The sequence below is a fragment of the Chionomys nivalis genome, chromosome 8 (assembly GCF_950005125.1).
Source record: "Chionomys nivalis chromosome 8, mChiNiv1.1, whole genome shotgun sequence".
Classification (NCBI taxonomy): Eukaryota; Metazoa; Chordata; class Mammalia; order Rodentia; family Cricetidae; genus Chionomys; species Chionomys nivalis.
The window spans coordinates 39,098,515-39,119,941 of record NC_080093.1 but is presented as its reverse complement, the minus strand read 5'-3'; the positions used below and the strand labels follow the sequence as shown (position 1 = coordinate 39,119,941).

The 21,427-nt window shown below is 40.3% G+C and overlaps 1 protein-coding gene across 2 annotated transcripts in view; it reads left to right on the top strand.

The window, feature by feature from the left end:
* Positions 1-21,427, top strand: part of Trpm6 (transient receptor potential cation channel subfamily M member 6) — a 156,734-nt gene that overhangs the window by 115,082 nt on the left and 20,225 nt on the right. For both annotated transcript variants that reach the window (XM_057777855.1, XM_057777854.1), the window contains exons 28-35: positions 3,829-3,946; positions 7,676-7,767; positions 11,650-11,708; positions 14,616-14,641; positions 16,308-16,358; positions 17,918-17,983; positions 20,175-20,461; positions 21,040-21,122. In XM_057777855.1, the coding sequence (XP_057633838.1) occupies positions 3,829-3,946; positions 7,676-7,767; positions 11,650-11,708; positions 14,616-14,641; positions 16,308-16,358; positions 17,918-17,983; positions 20,175-20,461; positions 21,040-21,122 (782 nt within the window). The remainder of the gene's footprint in view (positions 1-3,828; positions 3,947-7,675; positions 7,768-11,649; positions 11,709-14,615; positions 14,642-16,307; positions 16,359-17,917; positions 17,984-20,174; positions 20,462-21,039; positions 21,123-21,427) is intronic.

Below are 21,427 nucleotides of genomic sequence, written 5' to 3'. Positions count from 1 at the left end.
TGGTTTGTTACCTCTTGCTTCTTGGGCAACTGCAACCCCATGGTGTCTGCTTCCTTTGGCAGCTACATGGCATCTTCCTGACTCTGCCTACTCTCTCTGTATATCTTTTCCAGCCTGGTTATATTCTTTCATGCCATAGGCTAAAGCAGCTTTATTCATTAATCAATAAAAGCAACACATATACAGAAGGACATTCCACATCAGTTTAATGTTTCCTGTTCATCTCTGCTCCTGGTAACTTGGGTCATCTCTTTCTTTCTTTTGGTTAGTTGGGCCAAAAGTCTGTGTATCTTATTAGTTGGCCTAGTGTTATCTAAAATAGCCCTTCCTCCTGTAACCCCTCTCTCCAGCTCTGTCTCTGAGACAGGGTATCACTATGTAGTTCTGGCTAGCCTGCAACTCATATTCCTCTCACCAAGGTATCCCAGGAGCTGTGATAACAGGTGTGTATGGTGTACCTGCCTTGTTTTAATATTTTCTGGTTACACCTATAGTGATTCCATCTCTTGCATTATGAACATTTGAAAATTTAATTTTCTTTCTCTGTTTCATGACCAGTGTGGCTGTAGGATTTTATCTGTTTAATTAATTTTTTCTTTTGGAAAAACCAACTCAATTTTATGATTTTTCCCTGAATTCAGTTCTATTTCCTTTGTTCAGTTTACTTTGAGTTTGACTTGATTTCCTCTTTCTAGTTTATGTTAAAAAGTTTAGTTAATAATTTGGGAATTTCCAGTATTTAGAAAGAATATTTTAATTTATTCACTGACAATTTCATACATGTAAATATTTTGCCTTTTATTTTTGAATACAGGCATTCAAGCATATGTAGTCAAGTCCTACAAACTCTGGTGTTGTTTTCATATTAGTCCAGGGAGTCTTTTAAACACACTGTCAGAATGACTCCATCTAATTTTGCAAGAATTCACTTTTATGGTCTGCATATGATGTTTAATTTTCTTTTTCATTTACACATATTTTTTTCCTGAATAAACTGATACTTAAAAATACTCAGTTCTCTTTGTTACAGTAATAAGAAGCAGTTGAAGACTTTTAACTACTTATTTGTTATGGGTCTGTTTAAGTTCCTGATCATTTATTAATGGTTTAACATAAGTGGTTTGCATGAGTCTAGAAATTTGTTGATTTTTCCATTTTCTACTTAATGAAGTACAAGTTTTTAAAGCATTCTTTTACAATAGTCTTAATGTTTTTGGTGTCTGTTGTAATATTTTCCTGATCATCTTTGTTTTGATTAACTTGGGTCTTCTCTTTCTTTTTGTGAGTTGGGCAAAGGGTCTGTCAATCTTAAATACTTTCTCAAAGAGCTAGCTCTTAGATTCATTGATTTTTTTGTATTGTTTTCTTTGTTTCTTTTTCATTAATTTTTGCTCTGATTTTAATTTTCTCTTCCCATCTACTGTGTTTGGTTTGTTCTTGTTTTTCCAAATTCTTAAGTTGTATCATTAAGCCATGTGTTTCTGTGTTTAAATTTTTTCGATGTGAGTGCTTTGGAGCTATAACTTTTCATGTTTAGACAGCTTCTACTGTGTCACAGAGACTTTTGTTGTATGTGTGTTTTGTTTTCATTTTCATTTAGTACCAGGAATCTCCTAATTTCTTTCTCATTTCATCTTGGACCCATTCATCTTTCAGTAATGTGTTGTTTAATCATCGTGAGTTTGTGTAATTACTGGGGATTCATTGGGTGTTGGTTTTAAGCTTTATTTCATTGTGTTCAAAAAGAATAAATGGAATTATTTCAGTTTTATGAATTTGTTAAGATTTGTTTTGTATCTCAGATTGGGTCAGTGGTGGTGCACATCTTTAATCCTAGCACTTGGGAGGCAGAGTCAAGTGGAACTCAATGAGTCGGAGGCCAGCCAGGTCTACAAAGAGAGTTCCAGGACAACAAGGACTGTTACACAGAGAAACCCTGTCTTGAAACAAAACAAACCAAAAACCAAACCAAAACAACAACAAAAAAACAAAACAACAAAGTAAAACAACAACAACAACAACAAAAACCACCCAGAAAAACCTCAAAGATTTGTTTTGTATTTCATTATGTGGTCTATTTTAGAGATGATTCCATGGGCTGTTGAGTAGAATATTTATTTTTTAGTCTTTGGGTTGAATCTTCTTTAAATATCTACTAAGTCCATTTGATGCACAATTATCATTTAATTATGATGTTTCTTCCCTTATTTTATTTATTTTGTTTTTTTTGTCCAGATAACTTATCTACTAGATAAAGTAGAGTACGGAAATTATCCTGTTATTAAACTGGAGTTTATTTGCATTTTCATATCCAGTATAATGCTTTTATGAAATTGAGCTCATCAGAGTTTGGGGCATATATGTTTAAGATCAAAATATTATCTTGGTTAATTGTTCACTTGACTAGAATTTCTGTTCTGATTAGTTTTAGTTTGGTTTTGATTTTGTTAGATACTAGGATAGTGACAGATGTTTTCTTTTTGATCTCATTTGCTTAGAATACTTCTTTTCATCTTTCGACTTTAAGATGTTACCTGTTTTGAAGGTAAACTGAGTTCCTTGTAGAAAACAGACAGATGAATTTTGCTTCTTAATCCATTCCGCTAATCTTAGGTGAATGGGGAGTTGAAGCTACAGATATTTACATTTATTACTGAAAGGTTGATTTATACAATTTTATTATTGTTATTATTGCTATCTGTGTTGTTAGTCCTATTTTGTGTTATAGTAAGACCCTACCCTGAGATGAAGAGGAACAGGCAATTAATGTTTACTAGGAAAAGAATAATCAGTCTTTTTCAGGGACAAGTCTTCAATAAGTAATCAATCCAACTGGTCATTCTGTAACAGATACATATATGAGCAACACTGAATGGACTCAGCATGTTGTATGTATACATACACACACACACACACACACATATATATTTAAAGAAGTCATGAGTTTGAGGGGAGTTGTAGGCTTGCAAGGAGGTTGGAAATGATGTAAATACAGTACTCATGTGTAAACACCCCACTACCAATTAAATTAAAAGGGAGCAGAAGCAAAGAGACAAGATGGAGACAATTATATAGAATCAGTTAAGAGAGGGTTAGCTTGAGAAGGAAAGCTACTATCTCAGAAGATGCCATGACCTGTTGGAATACCGTGGGATATGAACTTAAGGAGATTTATTTTTAGAATATTTCAAATGGTCTGAGTTCAGTTAGGTTTTACCTGAGTACAAGTATTCAAAATTTCATTCATGTATTGCTTTGAAATTTACCGTCTTGTCTGTCGTCTCTTCCTGGGTAAGGTGTTTGATATACCAGCCACGCATCGCTTCAGTGTTGGAGACAGTGAAGGATGAAAATAGTAAACTATTTTCTAAGTCCACACAGGTTCTGATGGGGCAGAATTCCAATGCAAGTACTTTGAGTTGAAACCCTTTCCCTTCTCTATATAAGCAGATTTTGGAACATGGTTTCTAATCAGCAGCATGAGTTCCCCTGGGAACGCATTAGATATCCAAGTCTAATCTCTCCCCTAGCTAGACCTTCTGACTAGAAACCCGGAGGGTACAGGCCAGTGACCATTCCTGAGCCCTAAGTGATTCTGATGTTTATTCAGGTTCCACACCACATTCTGGTTCTTCACCATGACCGCAAAGAGGATGCACACAGATGTGTGTATCCTGCTAACCTGAGTGATGGGGTTTGTAAGTGTTCTGAGTAATTCAAATTGTAGCCAGGGCTAATCACTGCCTTCCACTGTGTGCTTCTATCAACATAATGTAAAATTTTGTCAGCTTAATGTCATAGCGTTCTTACATATGACTGTCTCTCCAGGTGATAACAGTCAATACCTGCTATCAAAGTGACTCACTGAATTCAGAGACAGGAGAAGCAAACATCACTGAACAGTACGGCAAGAACTGGCTCTCCGTGTCCAACTTCAGCCAGATAAGTATGTGCTTGTGTAGTCTTGGACCCCAATATCTGGCAGAACCCTCTAAGGCACCTAGGACAATGGTTCTCAACCCATGGGTCCCGACTCTTTGGGGATACTAAACTACACTTTCTTAGGGGGTCATATATCAGATATTCCGCATATCAGATATTTGTATTATGATTCATGACTAGCAAAATTATAGTTATGAAGTAACAACAGAATAATTTTATGGTTGAGAGTCACCACAACATGAGGAAGTACATTAAAGGATCTCAGCATTAGGAAGGTTGAGAACCACTGGTCTAGAGTGTAGCCTTTAGACCATAGGTGGTTTCTGATTTTCTTTTATTTAAAGATGATCCAAGGAGATGGCAGAAGCCTCTAAGGGAAATAGTTCTCTGTTGCTTGTAATGCTTATAGAAGGGACAAAATTTCATTTGCTTAAAGGAATTGCTATCAGGATACAGAAAAAAATATTAAAATATAGATAATTTTTATATTCAAAGAGTTTCCCCCAAATTGGGGTCCTTCAGTCTGACTTATAGGGAGACGAGTTTGCTTAATTTTCAGAACTCTTAAAGCTCATGTAATACTGGTAAGAATCAACAGGTCAGCCATTGTTGGTTATTTACTGTGGCCCACATGGGATGCTTATATGTGGATGCGTGTCCTTTACGCTTAAAGAGCTGTGTGGGGAAGAGCCCCAAACAAGACAAGGCATGAGAAATAGGGTGAGATGAGGAAGATTATGAGTAGAAACACACACAAATGCAGATTCGAACTTTGTGCCCTGGAAGTACTTTTCAAAAAGAAGAAATCACATGATCAAGGACACACACGCATGCACATTTGAAATGTCTTAAGACACTACATAAAAGTCACCGGTACATGCTGCAGGGTCCTGTACTTCTTTATAAACCTTCCTCACTCAGGTACTCTGTGGTCCTCAACTAAGTGGGACATTAGGCAACCCCTTGCCCTCCCCAAGGGACACTGGGCAGTCTGCAAACATGTTTTATTGTCACAATCAAAGGGGGTCCTCTTGGTACTTGGTGAGAAGAGGCCAGGGATACTAAGAGGCATCCTCTGACATATGCTACAGACTTCAGGATAAAACATCGATGCCAAAGTGGGAGAACCCTGTTTTGTATTTAAAATACAGAACTGTTTATGAAGCCAGTGTGAATCAAGTGGGCACAAAGGTAGAAGACATGTTAGAAATTCAGTGGGAGCCGGGTGGTGGTGGCGTACGCCTTTAATCCCAGCACTCAGGGAGGCAGAGGCAGGCAGATCTCTGTGAGTTTGAGGCCAGCTTGGTCTACTGAGTGAATTCCAGGGCAGTCAGTGATACATAAGGAAACTCTGTCTTGAAAAAACCAATTAAGAAAAGCAAAAAAGAAGAAATAAAAAGGGAATGACATTGATTTACAAGTATGGCTCAGGAGCTGCATTGCCTTGCCTTAACTCACCATTTCCTGGAAACTGGACATTAACACATCTCAAACCCATGCATAAAACACGACTCCAGCTGGGCTGATGCCTTCCTGACAACAACGTGAGCATTGAAGGAGGCTGAGGCAGGAAGACTGTGTCTTCCAGGCCAGTCTGGGCTGCAGTGAGAACTTGCATCACAGTCAAAATGGGAACAAGGTAGTAAACAGTCAAAGTAAAAATCCTGACATCAGTCTCGGATGAATCATAGTTATATAATGTAGTGTGTATTTTACAGATACTATAACCTGTGTTTAGTTTTTATTTTTTAGGCTCTATTAATTTTAGAAAGTGGGCTCATGATGATATTTCTGTACATGTGTATAGCCTGCTTTGTTCATACTCACTTCGGCTCCCTTCTCTCGCCACCACCACCTCTCCTGCTGGCTGCCTTCCAATAGTTCCCCTCCTACTTTAGTGCTCTTTAAAATCCAGAGTCCACAGATGAGAAAGTACATGGATAGTTGTCCTACCCTGCCTGCCTTGTTTCGCTGACTATGATGACTTCTGTCTGTGTTCCTCAAATGAGATTGTTTTCTTCTTTATGCTGAGTGAAACTCCATGGTACCCACCTTAGATCATAGTACGTCATTCTAAATACATATGTTCTTTCTCGTGAGGCTCAGACAGGAAGCTCTGTGTCCGGAGGGTCTTGCGAGGCATTTTGTCCAAAGACAGAAAGTCCAGGGAAACCGGCTGACGTCAGGGCCAGCAGATCTGGTGAGGCCTGACGTCATCCTTGCAACACATCTTGAATTGAGAAGCTTTGTTGTTGTTGTTTTTTTTTTTTTTTTTTTTTTTTTGAAACACCTTACAAATTAATTGAAAATTAAGGAAATAAAATTTGGGGAGTGGCAAGCTTCTGCCTCTCCCTCTTTGAATCAGAGTCTCCCATAGTCCAGGTTGGCTTTAAAGATAATGTGTAGCTGAGGATGACCTTGACCTCTGATCCTTCTGCCTCTAACTCCTGAATCCTGAGGTTTCAGCTATGTATTACCATGCATTGTATATGCAGTGCTGAGGACTGAACTCAGTGCCCATGCATACTAATGGGCACTTTATAGGGGACTGAAGAACCCATGCATGCTAGGCACTCTGTCCAGGGAATAGAACTCAGAACCATGCATGCTAGGCACTCTGTCCAGGGGATTGAATTCAGGACCCATGTGTTCTAGGCTCTTTGTGGGGGACAGAACTCAGGGCTCATGTGTTTTAGGCTCTCTGTGAGGGACTGAACTCAAGGCCCGTGCGTTCTAGGCTCTCCTTCAACTCTACCAACCCCAGTTCTCAGGTAGTTCTCATTATACAGTCACAAAATTTCTACAAAAACTATGAAAAGATAAAACATGTTTTTCTATAAATTTTTGTTTTAATGATAATACAGTTTTGCCATTGAAATTATATTTATTGTAATTTTATCTTATGCCAGTAACTTTCTTTGTACTTCTTATATACTTTTTATGGTGCAAAATCACAAGGGAAAATATGATTATTGTCTCTTACATTTGTTACAACTCAGCTCTGTAGATATCAGGTATAACAGTGAAATAACATCTCTCATTATCATTTCTAAGAAAAGTATAAAAGTTAAGCCTAATAGATAGCTTTTGCTTTCCTCTCTCTTTTGTTGTTTTTGTACTTTTTTGTTTGGTGCCCTTATAAAGGAAGGATTACTAATTTATAACAAAAATTTCATACATTTTAAAGTATGGATAATAGGATGCAGAAGATGGCAAATGTAAAAAATTGTTGGATGTGTTTTATAGAAAAAAAACCATCATGGATTATCTAATTCCTGACTTTGATAGAGAAGTCAAAGCTAGGGTAGGTGGTGATGGCTTGGTGTGTAAGGTGCTCACTGTACAAGCCTGAGGATGGGAGTTCAGTGTAAGGTGCTCACTGTACAAGCCTGAGGATGGGAGTTCAATCCCCAGCATCTTTGCAAACGTGGAAGGAGAAAAGGGGCTCTGCGGAGACGTCCTCTGACCTCCAAGTGCAAGAGCCACGTGTGGATGCCTTGCAAGAATGGTGAGCGCAACTAGAGGAGACTGGAAACAGAATATACAGTTTTCAATCCCAAGGGGAAAAAAAAAAAGGAAAAATGAAACTTGGTGAAACTTTCTAAAAATAGAGAAAACTATATCTAAGTTTAAATAAATGTACTGTGTCCAGATTTTTCTATTTGAGAAATGTGATTTGAATGTAACACATTTCAACCAATTTTCTAATTTTTCTTCTTCTTTTGAAAACAAGGTTTAGAACCTTATATATATCAGAAAATGAAAATGAACGAAATTGAGCAGCGCACCACACGCGCCGGCCACTACCTGAAGTGTTGTCGAGAGGTAAAAATATTTTGAAAGTCCTTTAAGAATTTGTGCACGCGCCACTTCGTTTGACTCTGCTGACTTTTCTTGTCACAGTCCATAAATGGCCTCTGTTTTTACTGGCCTTGGACTGAAATCCTTGGGGACTGTGTGTTCAGGTCAGTCCTTGCTTCGTTTTTTAATAGCCTTTGTTCTCTTTCTCGTGCAGTTTGCTTAGCACAAGAGAAAGAACTCACTTTTTCAGATGTGTGAACATGGTCATATGCAAGAGAAATAGGTTTTCTCCAGCATGCTTTTCAGAGGCAGATCTAGGACAACCGTGGGGGAATTAATGTAAGACAGCCGATCTAAGAAGAAACTTTTACCAGTTGGCACCCTTCCAGGGTAGAATGATTGGTTCTGGAGACAATGAATTCCTCGTGGGATTAGTCTAGCATAGGCTGTGGGGATGTGTTCAGACCCAGGAAGGGGACTAAAGCACTGCAGAGTGCAGGCGCCTCTGTGTTCCTCTAGTACCCAGATAGCCAGTTTTGCATTCGGCTTTTCTACCACCTCCAAATAGGTGTCTAGTCCTAGTGCCATCTTCCCATGTGGCATATGACACAGAGTAACCCAAGGAAACTAATTTTGGTCTTGGTTTGAATACCTGAACTTGGGAACTGTAAACCCTACCTATATAAATATCCTCAGGAGTTCTTGTAGCAATCTAAAGGAATCTAAAGGAATTAGAAAGTGCTCGCTTGAGGATGGTTGTGAGCAGCACCTGTGTTCACATCCCAATTCCATCATTTCTATCTCTCCCCACTAAAGCTGGATGGGTCGCTTAGCCCGTGAGGGTCTTTAACGATCTCCATGAGATGCTATTGTTAAAAGATTGTCCGTAGTATCCAACCAAGAGACCTCACAGGAAAATGCCTAGTACAGTGCCTGAAGTGTACTGAAATATGGCTTGGATAAACAGGAAATAGGATGAGGTAAATCCAAGGTAATGCTTTTTAGACTACCCTCCCGCCATCGCCTAGAACTGTTGTGTACTTATAACAGGGACGCTATGATATAATGGTTGATGTTACTAAATACCTAGCACAAAGAAACCCATGGGGCCAAACAAAGGCTATTTTTGGCTGTTTCTGAGCGTGCAGTCAAGCATGGGCCTGGAAGGCCCAATTGGATGTAGCAGTAGCAGAGGGTTGCTGTAGCTGGATGCTCGTTCTCATGTCTACAGAGCAGGATGCAGAAAGGGAATGCTTTCTCATCTCTGTTTTCAAGTCAGTTTGGAGCCCCAGGCATGGTGCCACCCTCCTTCAGAATGTGTCTTCCCACCTCAGTTAATCCTCTCTGGAAACGTCGTCCTCACAGTAACAGCCAGAGGAGTACCTCATTGTCTTAGTCAGCTTTCTATTGCTGTAATGAGACGCCATCACCACAGCAACTCTTATAAACATTTGGTTGGGGTGGCTTGCTTACAGGTTCAAAGGTTCAGTCTATTATCACCATAATGGGGAGCATGGTGGCAGGCAGTCAGATATGCTGCTGGAGCTGAGAGTGCTACATCTTGACCAGAAGGCAAAAGGAAGTCAACTGACTCACTGGGCAGTATTCTGAGCATAGGAAACCTCAAAGCCTGCCCCCACAATGACTCACTTCCTCCAACAAGGCCATACCCACTCCAATAAAACCACACCTCCTAACAGTGCCACTCCCTATGAGATTATGGGGGCCAGTTATATTCAAACTACCACATTCCACTCCCTGGTCTCCATAAGCTTGTAACAATATAATAATGCAAATGACATTTAGTCTAATTTCAAAAGTCCCCATAGTCTACCACAATCTGTTTTAAAGTCTGAAGTTCAAAGTCTCTTCTGAGATTCACACAATCTCTTAACTGTAATCCCCTGTAAAAATCAAAATCTAAAAACAGATCACATGTTTCCAATATATAATGGTACAGAAAATACATTACCATTCTAAAATTCAGGAAAGGGAGCACAGAAAGGAAATACTGGACCAAACCAAGACTGAAACCAGCTGGGCAAGCTTCAAACTCTATATCTCCATGTCTGATGTCAAAAAGCTCTTCAGATCTCCAATGTCCAGCTCTGTTGATGGAAACACACTTCTTTCTCTTGGGCTGGCTCCACTCCCTGTTAGCAGCTCTCCTTGGCAGGTATCCCATGACTCTGGCAACTCTAACATCTTGGGTTTGCCAAAGCAATCCAGGCTTCAACTTCACACTTTCACACAATGGCCTCTCTACTAGGTCTCCATTCAAGACATCCCTGACACATGCCTGTCCTCAACGGCTTTATTCCATAATTCATTTCTTCTATCCTTAACTCTAAACCCACAGTCATGTAGCCAAAGCTGCCAAATTCTGCTCCTTGATGGGGCTGGAACATGATCCCCTCTTTCAATTACATCTTCACCAGCTTTCAGTCTTTCACTGCCTAAGTTTACCTGTTCTGAAACTTGTTATGTAGTCCAGACTAGCCTCAAACTAGAGATCTGCCAGCCTCTACCTTCCCAGTGTATGCTCCTCAACACCTGGATCTAAGCATGTTTTTAAAGTTCCTTTTCACAAGTTGGAACCTTAGCTGGATGGGATCTTGCCAAGAGGTCACCACTCCCTTTATTCCATTTCTTAACCTGTTTATCTCCTTGAACACATAATTTAGCTCGATTCCACTTCCTGTTGCTCTTTTTCTCCTCAAAATTTTTATTTTACAATTTACCCTGCTCACCTTGCTTCTCTTCATTATAAATCTTCATTACAGTTACTACTAAAAAATACACGGCAGAGTCTACACTAGGCTGTTTTGAGATTTCCTCTGCCAATTGGAATTAACCCAAAATTATTTACTTTATCCTCAGGTAGATTCTTCAGACAAAGGCAAAAGACAGTTACTTTGTTCACCAAAATATGACAGGAATGATCTTTAGGCAGCACACTAAAATTCTCCCCGCTACCCCCGAAACCTCTTGAGTCAGTCTCCCATAGTTCAAATAATTCTTAGCACCACTGTCTTCTATGCTCTTAATAGTGTGGTCCATTCAGCGGTGCTTAAAGCATTTCACCACTGCTCTCTAAACCCAAAGTACCAAAGTTCAAATTCCTCCAAACAAACACACGGTCAGGCCTATCATAGCATTACCCCACTTCTGGTACCAACTTCTGACTTAGTTCGGTTTCTATGCTTCCAAGAGACACCATAACTGTAGCAACTCATAAAGAAAATATTTAATTGGGGTGGCTCACTTACAGTTTCAAAAGTTCAGTCTATTATCATCATGACAGGTAGCATGGTGGCAGGCAGGCAGATGTGATGTTGGAGCTGAGAGTGTTGTATCTTGACCAGAAGGCAATAGGAAGCTAACTGACTCACTAGGCAGTATTCTGAGCACAAGAAACCTCAAAGTCTGCCCCCAAAATGACTTACTTCCTCCAACAAGACCATACCCACTCAAACAAAGCCATACCTCCTAATAGTGCCACTCCCTATGGGGCCTGATTACATTCAAACTACCAGATTCATTAATGCCCTATGTGTTTTTTAATATGTTAAGTTGATAAAATTATCCATTGTATGTGTCAAGTAAGACCTCCATTATTACCTTCAGACAATTAGCTGTTAACCTCTATTTCTGTAAAAATTTTCATATGTTGCATTTTCTTTTCAGTGTCTCTAAAAAAGTAATTTCATTCAGTTAAAGCCATCAACTATGGGGCTCCCCTGATGACATGTTGACATTATGCATCATTCTAGCTTGTGTTTCCTTTGTCGACTTAAAGAGAGGTACTGAGCCAGTCAGAGGAAGAGTGTGCTTTGCTGATGAGCCACTAAAAGGATGGGGTAGATGTGCTGGTTGCATTCATAATGTCCGTTCTCTTCTGCTCAGGACCCACATGAAGACCCTTCATGGAGTTCCAGGAACACCAACCTCAACAGGAGTTTTCTGTGAGTATTTCTGTGTGGCTTTCAACAAGAGCTTCTGGATCCTGTTCTCCAAAGATAAGGAGCAATTGTTTAGTTTGGTCAGAGTAGGAAGAAAAAAGTGCATGCATGGTGACTTTACTTTTCTTATTTTAGCAAGAACGGAAAAAATATTCTCCAAGTTTTCCACTGTCTAGTAGGAGTTCCTCACCCAAGTCCCTTTAAGAATATGGTGATAAAATACATACTTTGACAGTCAATGAAAAATTCCTTTGTAAACTCAATAAAAATAGTAAAAAAGAAACATATGGAATACCAAGCAGAAAAATATTCCTTTGTAGTATCAAAAAGTTCACACATGAATTGATTGTTATATCTTTTCAGATAGTAAGGTAGTAAATATGTTTACAGTATAAAATACACGTGTTTTATCTTAAAACAAACAAGCCTGAAGGTCTGTTTAAATTTATTTTCTATTTTTAGAATGTATATAAATAAATAATGTATCTTTTTATTTTATATATTTTACCTGCTTATATTTAAGCTAACATGTGTGCAGTATTGATGGAGGCCAGATGGGATTTCTTGGATCTGGAGTTATGGACAGTTATTATCCACCAGGTGGATACTTGGAACTGAGACTAAAGTCTTCTGCAAGAGCAGCAAGTGCTCTTAACCACCAAGCTTCACTCCAGGCCTTGCTCACAAGATTTCAAAACCCATTCTCCCCAGTATGTTCCTTTTACAGAATGGGGTTGGTCTTTGTTTCCTCATTTTCAGTGGCATTCCAATTGTCAAGGCATCCACTCTGACAAGGATTGAGAGTGAGATGGGAAGGAGAGAATCTGTCAGTAGAATTGAGTATATTCCTGAATTTGGTTTATTAGGAGGAATAGAATTTGAAACTCAACCAAGTAAAGATGATTCCATTTTTTAAAAGTATTTTTTTCAAGAGACATGGTCTCATGATGTTGCCCCAACTGGCATAAACTCCTGGGCTCAAGTGATCCTCCTTTCTCAGTATCCCAAGTAGCTAGCATTGCAGGTGTGCCACAGACCGGCTCAGGGGAGTCACTCAGACCTTGGGAGAAGTAGGGTCTTGGTAACAGGAAGGCACAAGTTCGGCAAATGACAGACAGACAGACAGACACAACCCACAAGGGAGTGGTTGGAATCTGCTGCGATTTTACTGAATTCATGCTTTCATTATATAGTATTCAAACAAAGAACAAATCAGATGGTCATGTGTCATTGGTTGGCACAGTATGAAGGCTTCTCTTAGTCACATCAGCGATATTTCAGAAAAGTATATTATCAGAAACAGGTGTTAGACATAAAGCATCCTTAGAAGAGGAAACCTTGTCCTTGAGAATGTAAACCTCAGGCAAGTGGTTTCATCTTATGAATAGAAGGTTTCTGTCTCATTATCGCTATCATGGCCCTTCCTCTTCCTAACCCTTTATTTCATCTAGTGACCAAATATGCCTAATCAGTTCTCTGCACCTGTTGAAATATACCTTTTAGTACCTTCTTATGCAGCAGACACTATGGGGGTTGGGATCTAGCAAGCCTATCTATAAAGTTCAAAGTATAATATAACAGTCTTTGTCTATCAACATTAACCCATCTATTCCCTTGCTCATCATACATCCCGTGTATGACAAGGGTTCTGCTGTAGTCTTATACATTCCCATACTTTGCTTCCCTATCTCAAAGCTGTTCCTGAGGAGAATGATCCTTGTCTTGTATATATAAAGACTATCATTATTATGAAAGAGATTTGCAAAGCTCATATCCCGCATAGCCAGCTACTCGAGAAACCCGTCTATGCCTCAGCGGTGGCTAATACTGGGCCATCTGCCATTGGCCTCCAGGAAGCCTAGTCCCATAGGACATGTAGTTCCCATCCGGCATAATGACATATGTCATGTCACACAGACGACACTGGAGTTGGTGTGGCACAGGTGTTTGGCTCTGTGCTGCTGTGATGGTTCCACTTCACCTGGAGGGTGTGTGTGTGTGTGTGTGTGTGTACTTTCCTAGTTACAGCATCAATCATCTACAAAGTCATGGGGGTAGAGGGAAATCTCCCTGTGGGAAGACCATTTGATGTAAAGAAGGTAGAAGATGACTTTTAGTTATGGTCCTCAGCTCTGTTGACATGGCCTTTCCTGGGAACGGCCACCACAGGCCCATGTAAGCCTGCTTCTAGACCTAAAGGATACATGACTTTCTTCTCTCAAAGGTTCAGTAGTTTGTGCTCATGCAGGGTGGTGGGTTATTGCAGCATGAAATTAAACAATAATTGTAATTGTACTTTCTTCCCCAAGGACCTTAAATACTGGAGATATTCTTCGGATGCATGTTTTCAGACTTGCCCGTGGCCACTTGTGCACTTGAGCAGGACAAGGAACAATTTAAAGAAAGCTAATTCCAGCCTGTGAACATTTAGGGGCCACGTGGGCTAATGAAACTGATTTGTGGTCTTGTCCAGAGCCATTCTCAGACTCATTTGTAGGCATCTGCTTTGCATATTTCAGGCACCCTTTAGTTTAATTGATCCAGAACAACACAAACACAGTTAAATCTTATATATGTTATGTGATCACACTGCTAATTAAAACCACTACCACCACCATTTCTCAATTAGCTTGGGGCATAGATAATAAGTGATTTACATGCCTTACTGGCATTATTTTTATTTTTGTGTGAAAATAATTGTATGGCTACAAACTTCTCTATTGGTAAAATAGGGATAAGATGGAGCAGAGAATTTCATACACATATGTGAAATATATATTATATAAGATATAATAAAATGTAAATGTATATATGTACTCTTTATTGCTGTTTCAGATAATTTTTCAGTGTTTTGGAAATTAAAAGATTTAAAGCCGCATTTTCTAAATCATTTTATTTCCCCCCATACAGAACAAGAAGCTCAACTGAAACCGACAGTAAGTTTTTATATTTAAACATTAATTTTTAATTTTATTGATGATGGAATTTATTGTCCTGTTATGAATTTTATAGTTCTTGACTTTTATTCTTTGATTTTTTTGTGGTTGTTGTTGCTTTTGAGATACTTACAAAGTAGAAAATTCAGTAGAAAAATAGAGATAGCCCAGATAAACCAAGACTGATGAGTGCTCTTGTGTTTTTTGTTTTGTCTTATTTTGGTGATTCTGAGGCTCCAGTCCAGGACGCTGTGCACTCTAGGCAAGCACCTTACCCACTGAGCTACACCCCCAGCTTGAGATTCGTTGAGTAACCTGTTTCCACTGTAACATCCCTGTTGTTTCTCTGCATGAAAACAGACCCACTGAACTCATTTTGACTCTGCAACAATTAATAGTGTCCTATTTTACAGACACAGAGCCAATCACATGCTTGCACATGGACGTTTCCTTTGATATAATTTCCAGGATGCTGTGCCCCAAATGTCTGAATAGGGCCTGGTCGCATAGCCAGCTACTCTCCGTGTGTTCTTGCTCTTTCTCTGACTGAGAATACTGTGCAGTCCAGCATGTGGTCCATCGGTGCTCAGTAAATATGTGTTAAATAAATACCACTAAGGTCTTGAAGCTTCTTAGATGTTGAATTCTAGACTGAAACCAATCAGATGACTGTGATTTTCCATTGTCTAGTTAGCATTAGAGAAATCCATAAACCTTGGTATTCCATGGTTTATTACCAATTAACAAACTGTTATGATAACAGTTGCATGAGTTTTTCTCGAGCCCACTACATTTACCTTTCTGAAGGGCTAGCACCTTCTCCTAGTCCCTTCTCATGCCTAGCGTGACCCATAGTAGGAGCTAAAGGTCTACGTTACTGACTGAATTCAGAAATGGAAGCCTTTTCTGCTGACCATAGGTCTCAGCATGCCCCCTCAAGGACGCTGTTATGTGGCAGCAGGAGCCTGAACTCTCTGTCAACCCAGGCTCACTTGGCTGCTTACTCTAGTAGGTGCAAAGCATTGGCTGTTGTGAGACTGAAGTTTCTCCTCTTTAATTTTGATTTTCATGGAACAGCAAAATTGTTTTAAAGGATTTCTCTGGAGCCTTATGATTTAGGGCTGGAACGGCTAGAAAAGTGAGGAGGGTGTTCCCTACATAGGGTCCTGATACAGCTTAGCAAATGGCACGCTGCGATACTGGCCACCCCCTCCTATGTGTCTGGCATATACTTAATGTTCTGTCATTAGTTTCAGTCAATGAGATAGCATGCTAATAAGTTGGCATTAATATTGTCTTTGCACGGGTAGGTACATCTTGGCAAGAGCTCAGAGGACCATGCTTCTGGGATGTCATGATAGGCAGCTGTGTGCCTTCTCTAACCCAGAGGTATAATTGGTTCAGAGGAAATACATCTTTGAGGCTAATATTACCTGTCTTTCTTCAATTCCCTTTATAAATATGCTTGGAGATGTTGCACTGATGATTGGAAGCTGTCAGGATACCATGAACAATAATGAGTTAAAGGGTATTTATTGGGTGAGCTTTTCTGAATAGTGAGCAGCTATTCTGATGAAGCCATTTAATAGTAACTTTGAAGGCAGTGTACAAACATGCATTTATCTGCAGCCAAGAATTAAAGTGCCAATCATTTCTATGATTTCAGAGATCTCGGCCTCCTTAAAGAGCCCTCAAGAGCCTCACCACCATTATTCAGGTAGGAAGCATGTGTACAGATGGGTCATCGGAGCTAAATGTGTGTGATTCTGCCTTGTAAACACGAACATCCATCAATTCCACCTTATCAATACAGCGCCAATTCAGAAAATCATTCACTCTAACAGTTAGAGCAATTAGATTTCCCAACCATGGCCCTGACTCAGAAAAACGAATTGTCGGGATTGAAGAGAATTCACATACAAGAAGTTTTGAAAGAGAAAAGATACCTTTGGTGCCTAAAATTTCCTTGCAAGCTCAGTGCTAGCCAAAATCCAAATATCTTAGTGTTTTGAGCAATGTCCCTTGTACTGTGCCCTTTTTATTGCCATGCTGAGGTTTGAACCCAGAGCCTTGCTGGACAAGTATATCCCCCTGAGCTATACCCCAGTCTGATCTGAATGTTTCGGATCGGGAAAAGGGCAGACTTGAAAGTCTCAGTGAACTTGAAGATTCCCTCAGCGGACACAACCACCGAATAGCTGCCACCTCTCACAGCATTAAGGCCAACAAACATGCCTTGCAGAGATGCCATTAAACAGAGATGTCAAGGGGCTCGACTCTGTTACTGAGCCAGGCTTCATAGCCCTTCAGCTGTCTTTCTTTCAGAGGGGGAACGATTGTCCTTTCCCTCTCGGAGGGACAGTCTGCCAAATGGCTAGCCGAAAATTAAGAGGCAGATACTTTGAGATGCAAAGCAGCCTAGAGCAGCTGGACTTGTGCCCTGGTGTGGTTTCTCAGTGGTCACTGTTCTTGGTGGGTGAGCTAACGCAAGGACAAGGCTTTCACGGAGTCTAACACTCAGTGTGAACAAGACCTTGCTGGCACTTCAATGACCGGTTTTATTATATGAAGGTCATTTGTTCAGGGTTTCATAATAGACTGTCTCATCCTGAATTCTCCTCTGTGGTGAATAATGGTTCTGCGGACTCCAGCCTTCTCTTCCTAGGCTCCTATGACGGGGTCCTACAGCTCAGCAGTAATCTGTTATTTGGACTCTAACTGCGAGCTGTAGAGAGTCTCTGGTGAGGAATACTGTAACTCAGACGCACTGCACTCTGATCTGTTAGGCTCTGGCTCTTGACAGGAAAATGCACATCACTTGCTTCTAATTAAAATTAGTGTTCCATTCTCTCTGGGAAAAAGAAGTCCAGCTCTGCAAAACCGACAGTAGGTGTCCCCACAGACCACTGTGCGCTGGGTTTGCTTTGCAAGAAGGAAAGCAGAGAATATGGAACATAGATTAAATCCATTTAAAAGAATGACTTAAGTATTATTTGAGTTAGTGTCTAATTGGTTATTTGGGAGAGTGAGAAGATAGCCCCTTCTTCGAAACATGTTATATAATCTCATGTAAAATTTCCCGAGAATAAGATATGCTCACTGTTTAAGGCATATTTTATATTTAAAACTACTATTTATAATAGTTTTGCTAATGGAGAAAATAAAGTGTTTGAAATGAAACATTCTGGAATTTATGTGTACTTTGGTATGTGGGGGCTTTCTGTAAGTTTAATCATTGATGTAGAACTAAAGTAGTCAATCCGTTTTTGTTTGTAGCCATTGAAAGGAATAATTTAATGAGGCTTTCTCAGACCATCCCGTTTACACCAATCCAGCTGTTCGGTGAGTAATATCCCCCTCCCTTCTTGAGGTTAGGCGAGGGCGGAGTGAATGCTGGCACACAACAGAAAGAAAAAAACAAAAACAAAAAACAAAAACACAATGTTGCTTCACTTGACTCACAGATTTCATTTTGGCCATGTGGTCGACTAAGGAGATTCGTTTCCCAAAGTAGAAATTCTTGTTAACTACTGTGGCCAGCATTTGGGGTCAGCCGCTGATACCATGGGGATGAGACCTACAGGGGTCAGCAGTTGGGAAACCAGCGTGCTGCCGCAGCTGGTGGTCAGTGATTCTAGGCTGGACACGCACAGTGTAGAAAAGAGCAAACCAACCTTGTATAATGGACAGAGAAGAAAGCGCTACATGGCAGTCTACAGAAAGCTGACAAGCCTGGGAAGAGAAGCCTTTTGTTGTCTTACAGCTGTTTGGTTTGTTGCATGAACATGGATTGCTCTTTCTTCGAACTGCAAATGTAGTTTTTTAAAAGCTGGAGCGGTAAAGAAAAACAAGTGTGTGTTAGCCTAGGGTATCAGAGTTTTTCTGCCTCGCAGGATAAAGCACGAGCAGTTGACAGAAGAACAAAGGTGCCTACGCTGCCCGCCATCTTCATTCTCCTCACACTGTTCCAATGGGGAGAGCCCAGGTTGGCTTCTGATTGCTTATGCAGAGGCCTCCTTCTTCCCCTTGGCTCCAGGGCTCATTTTGCAAATCAATAGTTCTTCTCTAAAGCCTCCAGGAATTAGGACTCCAGAGAGCTCCTCGGTGGCATTCACTTGGGCATCAAGAGTAAACATTTGAGAATATACCACACTTTCTTCAGTTATGCTTATTGATAAAGAATTAGGAAGAAGGATGAGGGGATAGAGATGGCTTCCCTTCTGGTAACGCAATACAAGGTTCACAGAGAGCAAACAAACAAACAGCAGCAGCAGCAACAACAACAACAACAAATGGATATTTGAAGCAAAGTGTAAGAAAACAATGCGTTACAACTTTGAGAGGAACTCTGTGTGGCTCGTTACTCCTCTCATGCAGCTGTAACTCTGTATCGGTGAAGTCCGAGTCCCCCAATGACCCCTTCTTGCTCTCTAAGCTCAGAGTGGGTGCTGTGTTGCACTTGAGCAGTGTGTTGTGTCTAAAGTCCTTTTAAGTGGGGTTGAGTCTGTTTCTGAGATCCTAGTTTGATGCAACCCTGATAACATATGTGATCTGTACTACAGACCACTGAAACAAATGTTATCTTTCCCTTTTACCAAGAGAGGGTTTCAGTAATTTGCTAATGAGTGCAAAAGAAAGTAATAGAGACTCAGACCTTAGTACTGAGTGATTCCCACTGGGTAAAACCATGCATTATTGGTGAGGTCAAACTGCACTTCATGGAGCAAGTGCAACAAACAAAACCACCCCCAGAAAACAAAATCCATCATGTCCTTCATGTATAAAGCAAAGATACATATATAGCTCACAAAGAGTACACAGTGTATTTAATATTGTATGAAGGGCAGTAATAAAAGTGGTTGCTACTTATAAAAATGACTAACTCTAGGTTAAACTGTCTTTAGAGATAGATTTGTCTTGAGCAGGTGTCATAGCATGTGCCTATAAGCTCATCACTCAGGAGGCTAAGGCAGGAGGATCAGAAATTTGGAGCTAGTCTGGAGTATGTAATGATTGCTAGGTTAGTCTTAGTTATTAAGCAAACCATGTCTCCAATAAAAAGTCTAACAGTGGCTAGGAGGTGGTGGCACATGCTTTTAATCCCAGCACTTGGGAGGCAGATGCCTGCGGATCTCTGAGTTCGAGGCCAGCCTAGCCTACAAGAGCTAGTTCAGGGACAGGCTCCAAAGCTACAGAGAAACCTTCCTTGAACCTCCCCCCCCCAAAAAAAAAGAAAAGAAAAGTACAACAGTGGCAACATATCCATGCTGTTCTAATATTGTTTTTGTCTAAGTAGTTTATAATAAGCACAACTTAATTTTTATATGCTATTTGATGCATTGTTCCTCCTCTCCCTCCCCACCGTCATCAGAAGACAAGTCAAATGCATTTGTACCCTGACCTTTTTCTGGCTCCTGCTAGCTGCATCCTCTGAACACAGGGACAATTGAACTGCTTCTGAGTTGATCTTCAGGGCACCAGTCACACCCCAGACCTGCTGTTTTATTCAACTGGCTTTCCCTTCTTATTGCAGCAGGAGAAGAGGTGACCATCTACAGGCTTGAAGAGAGTTCCCCTCTGACTCTCGATAAGAGCATGTCCTCTTGGTCCCAACATGGGAGAGCTGCCATGATCCAGGTGCTGTCCCAAGAGGAGATGGATGGGGGCCTCCGCAAAGCCATGCGAGTCATCAGCACGTGGTCTGAGGATGAAGTTCTCAAGCCCGGGCAGGTTTTCATTGTGAAGTCCTTTCTCCCGGAGGTTGTACAGACATGGTATAAAATCTTTCAGGAGAGCACTGTGCTTCATCTTTGCCTGAGGGTAGGTCTAAAGATGAGAGAACCAGAGCCCAGATGGACAAAATAGAAGTGTAGAATTCTGGCTACATCCTCACCTAAGATGGGTTTTCTTCAACCAAAGGGAGGTTGTTAGGTTTTAAAGGTGGTGACGGTGTTTTATTATTTTTGTTCTATAGGACATTTGCTTTTGAGGTATAGAGTACTAGAAGCTAAATAATGCTAAACGTTGGGCAGTTGGGATCTGTTTGATCTTTAATAAGTAGAATAAGTTAGTAAACCAATATTTTTTTTGAGAATTTCATTACAACATTTTCACCTCTTTCTTCCTCTCCAACACCTCCTTTGTCCCCTGATTCTCTCCCAAATTCTTTACCCCTTTTCCTATAATTACTATGGATAATTGATATTGATCTCTCTCTCTCTCTCACACACACACACTACTGAGTTCATTTAATGTTGCTCTTACACATATGTGTTTTGGGTTGACTGCTTATGATTTAGATAGCCTATCAGAAAGTTTTTCCCTAACACCCCCCTCCCCGTATTTAGTATATATGTATATACTTTAACCAATTTTTATTTATTTATTTATTTATTTAGGAAATTCAACAGCAAAGAGCTGCCCAAAAACTCATCTATACCTTCAACCAAGTCAAACCACAAACTATTCCCTATACACCGAGGTGGGTAAACCTGCCCCTGTGGTTCTTCATTATAAGAAGAATTCCATTTAACCTCTTCTCAGTCCATTAGACACGAGAAATACCAGACTCAAGGGAAGGTTCTCCATGACCCTTTTCAGGGTTCTTCCTTTCATAGTTATACAGACTGGTATAAAGATAATTAAATATTCCAGACATACCTGGGTTTCAGTTCCTGAACTTACGTGAGTGGAAATGAAGTTCAGACAGATCGACGACAAACATTTCAGATAGGTGAGACAGGCAGATGCTGGCTGTAGTCGCTGATATCTAGGGGTATTATGGCC